This window comes from Bos indicus, chromosome 16, assembly GCF_029378745.1.
Source record: "Bos indicus isolate NIAB-ARS_2022 breed Sahiwal x Tharparkar chromosome 16, NIAB-ARS_B.indTharparkar_mat_pri_1.0, whole genome shotgun sequence".
Lineage (NCBI taxonomy): Eukaryota > Metazoa > Chordata > Mammalia > Artiodactyla > Bovidae > Bos > Bos indicus.
In genome coordinates, this window is record NC_091775.1 from 73,504,758 (window position 1) to 73,518,604 (window position 13,847).

The 13,847-nt window shown below is 45.7% G+C and overlaps 1 protein-coding gene across 6 annotated transcripts in view; it reads right to left on the minus strand.

The window, feature by feature from the left end:
- HHAT (hedgehog acyltransferase) overlaps nucleotides 1-13,847 on the minus strand; it is a 352,855-nt gene that overhangs the window by 45,441 nt on the left and 293,567 nt on the right. For all 6 annotated transcript variants that reach the window (XM_070768646.1, XM_070768650.1, XM_070768651.1 and 3 more), the window contains one exon: nucleotides 11,827-11,971. In XM_070768646.1, the coding sequence (XP_070624747.1) occupies nucleotides 11,827-11,971 (145 nt within the window). The remainder of the gene's footprint in view (nucleotides 1-11,826; nucleotides 11,972-13,847) is intronic.

The window sequence follows — 13,847 nt, forward strand, 5'->3', positions numbered from 1 at the left end:
TATGAATATACAGTGGAGGTGATAAATAGATTCAAGGGATCAGACCTAGTAAACAGAGTGCCTGAAGAACTCTGGACACTATGGACAGAGGTTCATAACATTGTACAGGAGGAGCAAACAAAATCATCCCAAGAAAAAAGAAATGCACAAAGGCAAAGTGGTTGTCTGAGGAGGCTTTACTAATAGCTGAGGAAAGAAGAAAAGTGAAAAGCAAGGAAGAGAGGGAAAGGTACACCCACAATTAAATGCAGAGTCCCAGAGAGTAACAAGGAGAGACAGAAGGACTTTTCAATGAACAATGCAATGAAACAGGGGAAAATGACAGAAAGGGAGAGACCAGAAATCTCAAGAAAACTGGAAATATCAAAGGAACGTTTCATCCAAAGATGGGCACAATAAAGGACAGAAATGGTGCAGATACAACAGAAGCAGAAGAGATCAAGAAGAGATGGCAAGAATACACAGAAGAACTGTACAAAAAAGATCTTGATGACCCAAATAACCACGATGGTGCGATCACTCACACAGAGTCAGACATTCTGGAGTGTGAATCCAAGTGGGCCTTAGGAATCACTGAGGCCAATAAAGCTAGTGGAGGTGACAGAATCCCAGCAGGCTATTTAAAATCCTAAAAGACAATACTATTAAAGTGCTGCACTCAATATGTCAGCAAATTTGGAAAACCCAGCAGTGGCCACAGGACTGTAAAAGGTCAACTCTAATCCCAATTCCTAAGAAGGGCAGTACTAAAGAATGTTCAAACCACTGGACAATTGGAGTCATCTCCCATGCTAGTAAGGTTACACTCAAATCCTTCAAGCTAGGCTTCAGCATTATGTGAACTGAGAACTTCCAGATGTTCAAGCTGGGTTTAGAAAAGGCAGAGGAACCAGAGAACAAATTGTCAACATTCGCTGGATCATAGAGAAAGCATGGGAATTCCAGAGAAACATATACCTGTTTCATTGACTATGCTAAAGCCTTTGACTGTGTGGCTCACAACAAACTGTGGAAAATTCTTCAAGAGATGGGAAGACTAGATCATCTTACCTGTCTCCTGAGAAACCTGTATGTGCATCAAGAAGCAACAGTTAGAACCTTGTATGGAACAACTGACTGGTTCAGCATTGAGAAAGCAGTACAACGAGGCTGTATATTGTCACCCAGTTTATTTAACTTATATGCAGAGTACATCATGTTAAATGTCAGACTTCATGAGTTACAAGCTGGAATCAAGACTGTCAGGACAAAGAGCAACAACTTTAGATATGCAGATGATACCACTCTAATGGCAGAAAGCAAAGAGGAACTGAAGAGCCTCGTGATGAGGGTGAAGGACAAGAGTGAACAAGCCAGCTTAAAACTCAATGTTAAAAAGAAAAAACTAAGATCATGGCAAATAGAAGGGGGAAAGGTGGAAGCAGGGACGGATTTCCTCTTCTTGCATTCTGGAGTCACTGCAGATGGTGACTGCAGCCATGAAATTAGAAGAAGATTGCGTCTTGGCAGGAAGGTTATGACAAACCTAGACAGTATGTTAAAAAGAGACATTACTTTGCTGGCAAAGGTCCATATAGTCAAAGCTACGGTTTTTGCAGTAGTCATGCATGGATGTGAGAGCTGGACCATGCAGAAGGCAGAGCACCAAAGAATTGATGCTTTCCAACTGTGCTGCTGGAGAAGTCTAAGAGTCCCACAGACAGCAAGGAGATCAAACAAATCAATCTTAAACGCAATAAACCCTGAATATTCATTGGAAGGACTGATGTTAAAGCTGGAGCTCCAATACTTTGGCTACCTGATGCAAAGAGCCAGCTCATTTGAAAAGACCGTGATGTTGGGAAAGACTGAAGGCAGGAGGAGAAGGGGATGACAGAGGATGAGATGGTTGGATGGCATCACTGACTCAATGGACATGAAGTTGGGCAAAACTCCAGGAGATGGTGAGAGACAGGGAAGCCTGGGGTGCTGTAGTCCATGGGGTTGCAAAGAGTTGGACACAATTTGGGGACAGAACAACAATCATAACAAAGCCCTGTGATAGTGGTGTATGCCACCTGCATTATCTCATTAAGCTACATTAGTCATATGCTTCTGGTTACAAGTTACAGAAACCTAACCAAACTGAATTGTCAATAAGTGAAGGATCTGAGATTTAACTCTACTTGCAACAAATTAGCCTCCCAGTTTCATGCATGTCGGCAGAAGACACGAGACTACTGGGACAGAGATGAAAGACTTTATCCCTCAGTAATAACAGTAGCCAGAGCATCTGTGCCATTTCCCTGAGCCCCAGACGCCACAATGCAACGTCAAGAGGGCCAGGTGATACCTGCATATGCAGAGGGTCATATTATAGGAGATTAACCCCAGCCATAGAAATCTAAATATTTTATAATGGGCAGTAAGTCTCACCTGACCTCTGCCCCAGAGGGAGATTATTTTTATTCACTGGACAGTAATAAATACCATCTACTTTAGAGGAAGACACTCTCTCCATTTTCCAAAGATACTTGCTATACAAATATTCATGGAAAGAAAGCCTGGAACAGAAGCAGTCAGTGTATCCGAGCATAAGACATGCAGAAACACAAGAGAGCCTTGGAGAATTGTCTCCCAACATGAAATGAGTGAAGAAGAAGAAACAACAGCTTTTGAAATTGAAAAGCAGGTATATGGGTTGGCTTCAAGAACTCCTGGCTGTAGGGTGCTTAAGAGTATGTTGCAGTGGCTTGTCTCGGAATATGATCTCTGAAACAGTTTCCAAAGATCAGTTCTGCTGTCCTCAAAGTCGGCTTCCTTCTCTACTTGGCTCTCCCTTGATGGCAGCAAGAGGGCTCCCAACAGCTCCAGCCCAATATCCTGACAGCTCTGCAACAAAAGAAAGAGAGCTTCTCCTTCCTGACAATTTCCAACAAAAACTCCAACTGCACCACATGGGGAGACGGACCATACGGATGGGCCAGTCCAGCTCCCGTGGTAACCCCTAGATCTCAGATTGACGCAGACTGAGAGTGAGGTGAGAAAGGTTTGGTCCCAAAGAAGGGGGAGCAAATGCTGAGCAAGTAAAACTTTTCCCTACACTGCTTTTCCCTATACTGCTCTCTAAATGCCCTTAAGACAACAAATCTCACATGTGCACTTCTGTGAAATTAAGCATCGTTTCTTTCTACAGGCAGATTCGTATTTTAATAAGACTAGCAGCATATCCAAATTGCTATTTTATAATCAAATTTCCTGAGGAAAAAGCTACTGCCGTGGTGCCGCAAAAGGGACGTTCTGTGAAATAGCAACTGTTACTGGATCGTGCTGTGGCAGGCGAAGGGACGGCTCCTCCAAGGAAGGCCACATCTCAAACCCTGGAACTCACGTGAGTTAGCTTACCGGGCTTTGCAGGGACACTGCAGGTGTGATCACGTGATGGATCCTGAAATGGGGCAATCATCCTCGATTATCCAGGTGGAGTTCATAATCACAAGGGTCCTTATGGAAGAGACACAGGAGGAGTCAGACGGCAGGCACTGAGATGAGAGCAGCAGAAAGGATGCAGAGAAGATCTGAAGACGCTACACACCTGAGTGTGAAGCAGCAGCAGAACATGAGGCAAGGGTTGCAGCTGGCCTCCAGCACTCAAGCAATCAAACTCTCCCCTTGCGCTTCCAGAGGAACCAGTCTTGCCAACGCCTTGACTTTAGCACAGCAAGCCTGATCTCAGACTTCCGGTCTCCAGAATGCGCATGTGTGCTAAGTGACTTCAGTCATGTCCGACTCTTCACGACCCCATGGACTGTAGCCCACGGGGCTCCTCCGTCCATGGGATTCTCCAGGCAGGGAGTGGATTGCCATGCCCTTCTCCTGGGGATCTTCCCGACCCAGGGATCGAACCTGCATGTCTTTGGTCTCCTGCCTTGGCAGGCGGGTTCTTTACCCCCAGAGCCACCTGGGAAGCCTCAGGAACAGAAGAAGATAAAACTGTGCTCTTTGAAGCCAGCAAGTTCATAATCATTTGTGACAGTGGCCACAGGAAATGAACAAGAGTGTTGGCATAATGAGAGCAGGTAGTGCCCGGTACACTGGCAAACAGAAACAAATTCAGCGACGGGTTCTATCGCACAAAAGGATTTGCTCCCGAAGCTGAGACACCTGATAAGGATGACTCTCGCTACATTCTGCCTTTCGTTACAAAAATGTCACTGATTTCCAAATTAAATATTCTTAATTTCTAACACTGTAAAAACTGTTCAGTGGTGACTTGAGGAGAAAATCAGGTGAAAGCGTCTCAGTGCCTGTGACCGCCAGGGCAGCACTCCTTCCATCCTCAGCCTGCAGGGCAGGTGCTAAGCTATTTCTGCACCCCTTTGGTAGTATACCAGTAATCGCAATAAGCAAACAAAATAATCATATAAATTCCAGGATGTGTGTTCATTTCAGAAACCACACCTGCACAGCAATCCCATGACTTCCTGGTGTGGGCCTTAGAGTACAGACTTGGGAATCCTGGTACAGATATCCTCTTATATATCAAGTACATATCAGATTTAGTTAGAAGTCACAGGGGACATACTTAAATTTTTATAAAATTATTTTGGTTTAATTCTACTACCATGTTTGTAATGTGCCTTTTTTCTATTGAGAAATAACTGACATATAATTGTTGAGCTTTAACTGACATACAATATTGTATGAAAGTGTATACATAATGATCTTACTGTAATGTGCATGTGGATCTCACACTGCATATAAATAACTGGGGGCCAATGAGAGGTAGAGGCTTCAAACCAGTAAGAATCAAAATTTTCTTTCTATTCAATGAACTGTGCCTAACCATACTAGTCTTCACTTGATATTCTATCTAAAGACACTTTAAAATGTCCACAAATTCCATAAAACTCTTTTCAAATGAATTCACAAAAACTCCTAGTTAACAGGAAAAAGTGTCACATGACCTCACAGAAAGTAGGACTTGGATGAACAATGATTCAAACTCCCTTCAAGATATCCTAATAGAAATTCTCTCAGCTTTCCCATAATTCCAGGTGCGCTTCTGGATAAGAACTCCCACTCTCTATTCCTCACGCCCTATGCCTAGTGTCCTGGCCTGAAATGCTTTTAGGAAAGATGATGCCCACAACATCTGGGTGACCACGCGGCAAAGATGAAAGAAGAAACAAAAGCATCTGAAGGTCTTGAAATCCAAATTCCAAGGGCCCGTAATGGACCAGTGGGCAACCCACGGATAAACTGCTTAATCTATATCAACATGTTGACTTCACCACCAATACAATGGGTGGGAAGCTCTTGTTCCTCAGATTCTTCAGGAAATTGCATAAGATCCAGTAGGGCAGAAGCAGAATCAGTCAGAGCAATGAAAACTCCATGCTAAGAGCAGGGCTAGTGAAGAGGATGAAATAAGTCAACACAAAGAAGATGCCTGAGACAGTGAGTGACATGTGCCCTCTATCTTCTCACATCAAAGATGAAATTTCAGTCCCAAAAATGTAATAAGATGTGAGGGGAATGAGTTTTTCTTTAACCACCACCTTCTGGAATTTCCAGTGCAATATCCCAACTTGGCTTTAAATGAAATGCCTGTCCAGAGCCATTTGAGCTGGGAGATGAATAAACACCTTGGACAAGCTAGTAATCATGAAGAAAATACACCATCCCTTTTCTCTGCTAGAGACAGCAAGCATATATGCAGAGTGTAAAGGTTCTGACCTGTCTAAGAAAATTACTAGCTCATCTCTCATTGCAATCTGGAGGGAAAACAACCAAATTTTCCTTGCCTTGGTACAGGGGACCCTCAGGAGCTAAGTGCTGAGATGGAGTTTGCCAACCTAGATCAGACAACAAGAAAGAGGGGAAGTGTGTGTGTGTGTGTGTGTGTTACATGTGTGTATGTATATGCGTTACATGTGTGTGTGTTATATGTACTGTAAGACACGTGTGTGTGTAGTTAGGCAGAAGAATGGTTGATGGAAGCCAGGTCTCTACCACCTCCAACAAACGCGGAATCCATGGCTCCACAATTAGGAAATGATTAGCCCCCCTGCCTTTTTTTTTTTAAATAAAATTCATGTCTTCTGTTGACAGGAGTAGATGGATTTTTCAAAAGGAAAACAACTCTGCACCCAGATGACACTATAAAGCTCCCAGTGCCCTTAGGCCAGATGGATTGCCAGTACATAACCATCCCTATCCCTAGTTCTAATTCAGTCATTCAGTCATGTTCAACTCTTTGCAACCCCAGGACTGCAGCACACCAGGCTTCCTTGTCCATCATCAACTCCTGGAGCTTGTTCAAACTCATGTCCATGGAGTCAGTGATGCCATCCAACCATCTCATCCTCTGTTGTCCCCTTCTCCTGCTTTCAATCTTTCCCAGCATCAGGGTCTTTTCCAATGAGTCAGTTCTTCGCGTCAGGTGGCCAAAGTATTGGAGTTTCAGCTTCAGCATCAGTCCTTCCAATGAACACCCAGGACTGATCTCTTTTAGGATTGACTGGTTGGATCTCCTTGCAGTCCAAGGGACTCTCAAGAGACTTCTCCAATACCACAGTTCAAAAACATCAATTCTTTGGTGCTCAGCTTTCTTTATAGTCCAACTCTCACATCCATACATGACTACTGGAAAAACCATAGCTTTGACCAGACGGACCTTTGTTGACAAAGTAATGTCTCTGCTTTTTAATATGCTGTCTAGGTTGGTCATAACTTTTCTTCCAAGGAGCAAGTGTCTTTCAACTTCATGGCTACAGTCACCATCTGCAGTGATTTTGGAGCCCAAGAAAATAAAGTCTCTCACTGTTTCCGTTGTTTCCCCATCTATTTGCCATGAAGTGACGGGACTGGATGCCATGATCTTAGTTTTTTCAATGTTGAGTTTTAAGCCAGCTTTTTAACTCTCCTCTTTCACTTTCATCAAGAGGCTCTTTAGTTCTTCTTCACTTTCTGCCATAAGGGTGGTGTCATCTACATATCTAAGGTTACTGGTATTTCTCCCAGAAATCTTGGTACCAGTTTGTGCTTCATCCAGTCTGGCATTTCTCATGATGTACTCTTCATAGAGGTTAAATAAGCAAGGTGACAATATACAGCCTTGATGTACTCCTTTCCCAATTTGGAACCAGTCTGTTGTTCCATGTCTGGTTCTAACTATTGCTTCTTGACCTGCATACTGATTTCTCAGGAGGCAGGTCAGGTGGTCTGGTATTCCCATCTCCTGAAGAATTTTCCACAGTTTGTTGTGATCTACAGAGTCAAAGGCTTTGGTGTAATCAATAAAGCAGAAGTAGATGTTTTTCTGGAATTCTCTTGCTTTTTCTATGATCCAACAAATGTTGGCAATTTGATCTCTGCTTCCTCTGCCTTTTCTAAATCCAGCTCTTTTCTAAATACCCATCCCTATTGGCTGCCTTTCCTCCTCACTGTGTCCAGATGACAAAGCACTGCTGGGATGCTTAAGACCACAGTTGGTTTATGGTCTCACAGATCTGGAGTTGTAATACAATGATACTTTTGAGTTACAGCTGCTGCTGCTAAGTCGCATCAGTCGTGTCCAACTCTGTGCAACCCCACAGATGGCAGCCCACCAGGCTCCGCCGTCCCCGGGGTTCTCCAGGCAAGAATACTGGAGTGGGTTGCCATTTCCTCCTCCAATGCATAAAAGTGAAAAGTGAAAGTGAAGTTGCTCAGTTGTGTCCAACTCCTAGTGACCCCATGGACTGCAGCCTACCAGGTTCCTCTGTCCATGGGATTTGCCAGGCAAGAGCACTGGAGTGGGTTGCCATTGCCTTCTCCTTGAGTTACAGAGTAGTCATCAACTACTTGTTCAAGAAATCAACTTACACTTCAATATCAAGGACTTAAGACAGACATGGGAAAGCTTCTGCCATCAACAAATGCTTTTCAGAGCCACTGAAGTTTGCCTCTGCAAAGCATGACACGGCAGGGTCCCTTCTATAGCAGGCTCAGGGACCAAATCCTCAGCCACAGTTTTTCAGAACCCTAAACACAGCTAAGTCCCTGTAAATACATATAAAATAGGCTTAAATATTCACATTCCTCAAGCTGCTTGAAGTAAATTTCAACAGTAAAGGTTGGAGGATTTTCTTTGAAGGCAAAGATATGGTATCTTTATTCTCCACTGAATTAACTGAACATCACTTTTCCAATCTCCACACCACAGATAACACTGATACAGATGGCTTGTGTGTGACATGCAGGAGACCCCTAGAGGGTCAGTCAGCATTTCTATCCCGTGGCTGGCACTGCCCACTTTTAAGGACAGCAGGGCAGTGTGCACAGCAAAAAGGGAAGGGTCTGCTTTTAATAGCCTCACATCACCAACAGTGTAGAGATCAGGAGAGAGCTCTTTACGTAAGCCAAATATTTAGGTATTTACTAAAACAAGCTTCGTAGCTTAAGGCAAACAAATCCGTGTCTAAAGCAGTGAACTGGAGCTGGAGATACCGACCTTAAGACAGCTCCTCCAGGCTAATCATGAGATACTTCTAGAGACATCAGTGATCCTGGGCAAAGGCTTCTGAGAATGAATGAGGCTGTCCTCGAAGACGCGTATGCATCCACATCCCATTCACTGAGTGACACTGGGAACCTCCTCCAAGATCCCCATGCCCCTTGAGCACCTTGGGAGGAGGTGGAGGACCGTTCCTCTCTGTCTCAGCAAGTCCCAGCCCATCAAGGCACAGAGGGCCCAGGGTGATTACCCCTGGCGGAAGGGCTACCTCCCCATGAAACCTGGAAATCTAAAGACTGAGCTTAACTGCTCTCCATTCTCTACAAAGAGACCTCTCCTCACTCGCTTTGTCCCTTTTTCCTCAATGTATAGAGATGGGTCTTGGAAAAACAGGTCCTGATCACGTGGCCAAAAGAAGCAGCCAAAGACAACTAGGATGTTGAAGTCCTGGCTCATCCATCAGCAGCTTCAGGTACAGCTCGACAGTCCCTCATCTGAAACCTTTAGGGCCAGATGAGTTTCAGAATTCAGATTTTTTTTTTTTAAGAAAACTAACATGATATCCCCAGCAGAGTCTGAGGAAGCATCCTATAAACGCATGAATACTTTGTTGTACCAAAACATGAATATTCATACTGATCTTCTATCAGGTCAATCAGATTCATTATGAAAAGAAATCCAGACTTCTCAAGGATAGTGGGTTTGGCACCATCTGGTTCACATTCCTCCAAGAGATATCTAAATTCAATCACTTGGGGACAAAAGATCCACAGTGGGACACCAAGGATTGTAATTGCCAAAACTCCAAGAAACCTACCCTTACTGAGGGTACCCATGGGACAGACTAGCTGGGATGGGGCCATGCTGATGTGAACAATCTCTGACACAGACGATGCCTTCTGAGCTGAGCTTCCGTGGCCTCAAAGCCCAGACAGGAATGGATCTAGAGCCCTCCAGATTCAGAGAAGCATTCCCCTGGGACTCTAGTGCCCAGCTCCAAGGAGGACACAGAGAGATCCAGTTGCAGATCACAATAGGAGCCACAAACCAGAAGCAGACCAGGTATTTCAGAGCCCTGACACCCGCTCCCCAATGTGCCTGGTATTAGCTCCTGGGGGGACAGGACAAATTGTGCTTTGATCTTCATGCCTTTGAGAAAGAGGATAAACATCTTATCGCTACTACCTCTTTGTCCCTTCAAAGGCCAGCATTCCCAGGTTTTACCACCCACTTAGTCTCTTCTCACTCTGGGCATGCTCCTTGGCAAACTGTATTCACTCCCATGGCCTCACCCGCCACTTTCATGCCCTGTCTCCCACGTCGCAGTGGTTCTGTGCCCCCCTCCTCCCCTACGCCAGCTCACATTTTTAACTGCCTCTTGGGTACCTCCAGAGCTTGTCTCGTGCGCCCTGTCCTGCCATGCCACAGTCCACTATACCTGTGCGCTCCCCCACGTCTTCCTGCTGCACCTGGCGGTGGAGGAGGGGGGTCATCACATGACTGGTTCTGGCCAAAGGAAGGTGAGCAGAGATGGCTAGTGTCACTTTCGGTGGGGGTATTTAGTACCTGGTGACACCACCCGCTCCGTGTTCTCATCGCCACCATGATGCCAGAACAAGAAGGTGAAGAATCAGAATAAAAACAGTCTAGGTCCTGAAGTCACTGCTTAGAAAGAGTCTCCGGACCCTCACTGAACTGCTGAAGGAATAAACTTCTATGGGGAAAAAATTACTGAGAGTTTGGGGTGATCTGACAAAGCCCCTACCGTTAATTACCCCCACATACCTGCCTTCTTTATCTGGTAAGTTCTGACTTACTGTTCAAAACTCCAGTCCAAATGTCCCCTCCTCTGTGAGGCTCAATCTCCACGGGAAGGTCAGCCCTCCACTCTGCAACCTCCAGCAGTCCCTCATGCATTTGGCCCAGCGGTGATCTGACTCTACGGACACGTATCTATTTGCACGTCCGGCTCCCACATTTGTGCTTCTTCCACCCTTGTCTCCTCAGAGCCTTGCAAGCAGCAAACACTTGGAGTGTTTATTTACTGAAGCCAAGATTAGAGCCTTCTGGCTCAGGTGACCAGCAAAGCCCGAGGCAGCATTTTCAGAGTCATCGTGGTCTCTGCACTGTGCTAGGCATGGTGGGAGGAGGCAGGAAGAGTCAGCAGCTCTGTCGCCCACCTCGAGGAGGGTTTTTTATCTTTTGGTCCTCTGTGCCCCATTACCTCCCATCTTCATTCAAGGACGGCTTCCACATACAAATTACCTGGTCTTTTCAAGAACTATCAGCAAAAACATTTCTCTGAGGGCGAGATCAAAGGGGTACGGAGGTAACAAGATGAAAGCCCAACAGGGCTCTCTCCTGGTCCCTCTGAGCCTGGCTCACCCAAGCCCGCCACAGTTTACACACATGGCCTGGCACCCTGGGACCATGCAGCTGTGTCTGGTTATTTCTGATGTGAAAAGCATCACTGGCTCACTGGGGACCCAGATGTGGAGATAACACCCTAGCCATGACCGGGTCACGTCATCACCACTTGGCAAAACTTGCCAAACCAAAAGCACAAAACCATGTCACTGGTCAGGGCAAGAGAACAAGGGATCTTGGCTCTGAACACACAGTGAACTGGCTGAGTAATGTGCTCCATGAGTTGTTCCTATTCTTCCAGGTCTTTTCAGGGAGTGATGCAACGCTCGGCTTTAGCCCAAAGGAGAGGGTGAACACAAATAAAGGATGATCAACTATTAATGCAATCTTTTCACAATAATGCCCACCAACTAGCACTTTACCTGCTGCAGGTGTGATGGTGCTGTGGACATGGAGACATATATGAACACTGAACACATGTTCATTAAATGTGAGGCTGGCTGCTGGTGCCGGCAAACCAGTGTCCAGACAAAAAGATCCACAACGAAGAGGTGTGGCCAGCCAGGCACTGTGCCCACAGCAGCAGGAGACCACAAAGGGGCTTCTAGAACATTCTCCTGGTAGGACTTTCAGAGTAGTCAGTGGAACAAAGTCAAACTCTTCAGTATAATGAAGGCTGATCTACAGACAGTAGGGAAGATTAGGAAAAATGTTTAAATTGGAGACATGACCTAGCAGCAGAGAAAGATTTTGAGAGAGTTGGATGGTCCATCTCGAAGTTAAGTATCAGCATAGCAGACAAGAGGTACATCAAAACAGAGGACAGCTAAAGCCACAGCTAAACCCAGGACTTTGCCCTGGCTGGTGTTTTTACAGGTCACACACCGTGAACAAGGCAAGGAATGCCTCCGCCTGCCCCACACGTGATACCGACTGCATAAATGCGGAAAACAAGAAGCTGTCTGAGAACAGCAACTTACCTTGTATGAAGATCCTATCCCAGTAGATTTCCCCGACTTGACTGCCCCCAAGAAACACCAGGTTGGACAGAATCAGCATGGAGGTGGAACAAGAGGCAAGAGCAGCATGCAATCGCCGGCGAGCTCCTGGGGAGAGGAACTGGGCCTGGGGGAAAAAGGCGAGAAGGCATCTCATCACAAGGGTAGAAAAAATCGGGCTGAGACGTCACGCAGTCTTTCTGTTACCAGCTCAGGATGCCTCCTTCTAGAGCCTGAGGTAGATTGTTATTTAAACAGCTTTTTTTTTTTTTTTTGAAAAATTACTATTTCTGCAAGATGCTCATTCTGGTCTAAGGAACGCAGTGACACACTCCCGAGTTGCTTCCTACTGCCAAAATGGGCTTCCTCCTGACACGTGTAACACAAACACCAAACCTAGTTGTTTCGGATCCAGCTGAAATGGCTCCACACGTTTCCTACACATTAAATCTATAGGTACAAGAACTGTTTAAACTGCTCTCCATGACAACAAGAACAATGCCATGTGATGAGTCAAGATGAGGGCGATCTTCTGAGGGAGTTAACCAGACCCTGGGAAGCCCCTGCCCCATAAATCTGACCCACTATTAAGGAGGAACCCCACTAAGAGCATGCAGCAGAATCAGAACAAGCCAACCCCATTTCTGGAATCAGAGTTCAGGGTGCCAGACCCATTGACAGTGAACTTGTCGGAGTATGAGAGAATCGTGTCTAATGCCAGCACTGGAAATACGCAGGAACTGGAGAGACGTTTTCCAGCAATGATGGTAAAGAGTTCTGCTCATCCATCCCAGGTCTTCACTGCACTTCCCCCGCCCCTTTTAATATTTTCTCAGGGATTTCATAAAGTAAACAAAGCCTTTATTCTTCAGGGTTCATCTTTCTGGTACCCTACTGAGTGAGATCACTGTGACGTGCCTGGCATGTTTGAGCCCCAGCAGCACGTGCACAGGGAGTGTCCTTCAGGACTGCAGATTTAGAATGAGAACCAGGTGGAGCACAACCCAGGGTTTCTGACAAATACCACAGCCTAAGCCAGAGACACAGAGAGGGAGCAAGGGTTCCAGAGATTGTTCCTGAACACATTCCTGAAGCCTGCCCATCTCTGGGGTCACTTGCATTTGATTTCAGCTGTGCTCCAGTGGCAAACAAAATTCTAAATTGCCCAAATCTATAGCAGGCAAAAGGACTAAGCCAGAGCGTGAGTCTCCAGCAGGAACCACTTATTCCTGGTGACCCTGCTGAGGATCACCTGTGGCTATTCTGAAAGCCCCGATCAGTATCCTCTGAAAAGTGCTGAGAAATGAATTCCTGATCCCTGCCCGTTTCTCTCCTGCCAGTCACAGGTCTGGTCTGCATGCTCAGATATACCTGCTCCCTTATGGCTCCCCATTCATGGCTCTCTCCTCCAGCATCATTTTGGAGCATGGTTTTGCTGCCACCATATGTGAGAGGTGTGGCATTCCCATAGATAAGTTGTACAGCAGGCATTGACTAAGTTGTTTGCCTGCCCCTGGTTGTTCTGGAAAGCTCTCAAGCGGTGCTGACATGCCCCTGGTTAGAGGCCACCAGACAAGATGACCTCTAGTCTCTCCCCTACTCTAAGAGGCCACAAGCAAGTACAGTGGATGCTGTCAAACAGGACCAGATTAGAGATAACTACAGAGCATAGAAACTGGTAATGAAGGAGAAATGGAGATGACGCATGTAATTCAGCACTTTTAACCTCTGAGAGGGCTTCCCTGATAGCTTAGTTGGTAAAGAATCTGCCTGTAATGCAGGAGACCTGGGTTCAATCCCTGGGTTGGGAAGATCCTCTGGGGAAGGGAAAGGCTACCCAGACCAATATTCTGGCCTGGAGAATTCCATGTATAGTCTATGGGGTTGCAAAGAGTCAGACACGACTTCTTCTTTAAAAGAAAGCAGAACCTCTGAGAATGAGGAGACATTAATCTTCCAGTTTCCACATTTCTGAGCAGAGGAAGATACTTCCTGAGTGTTAC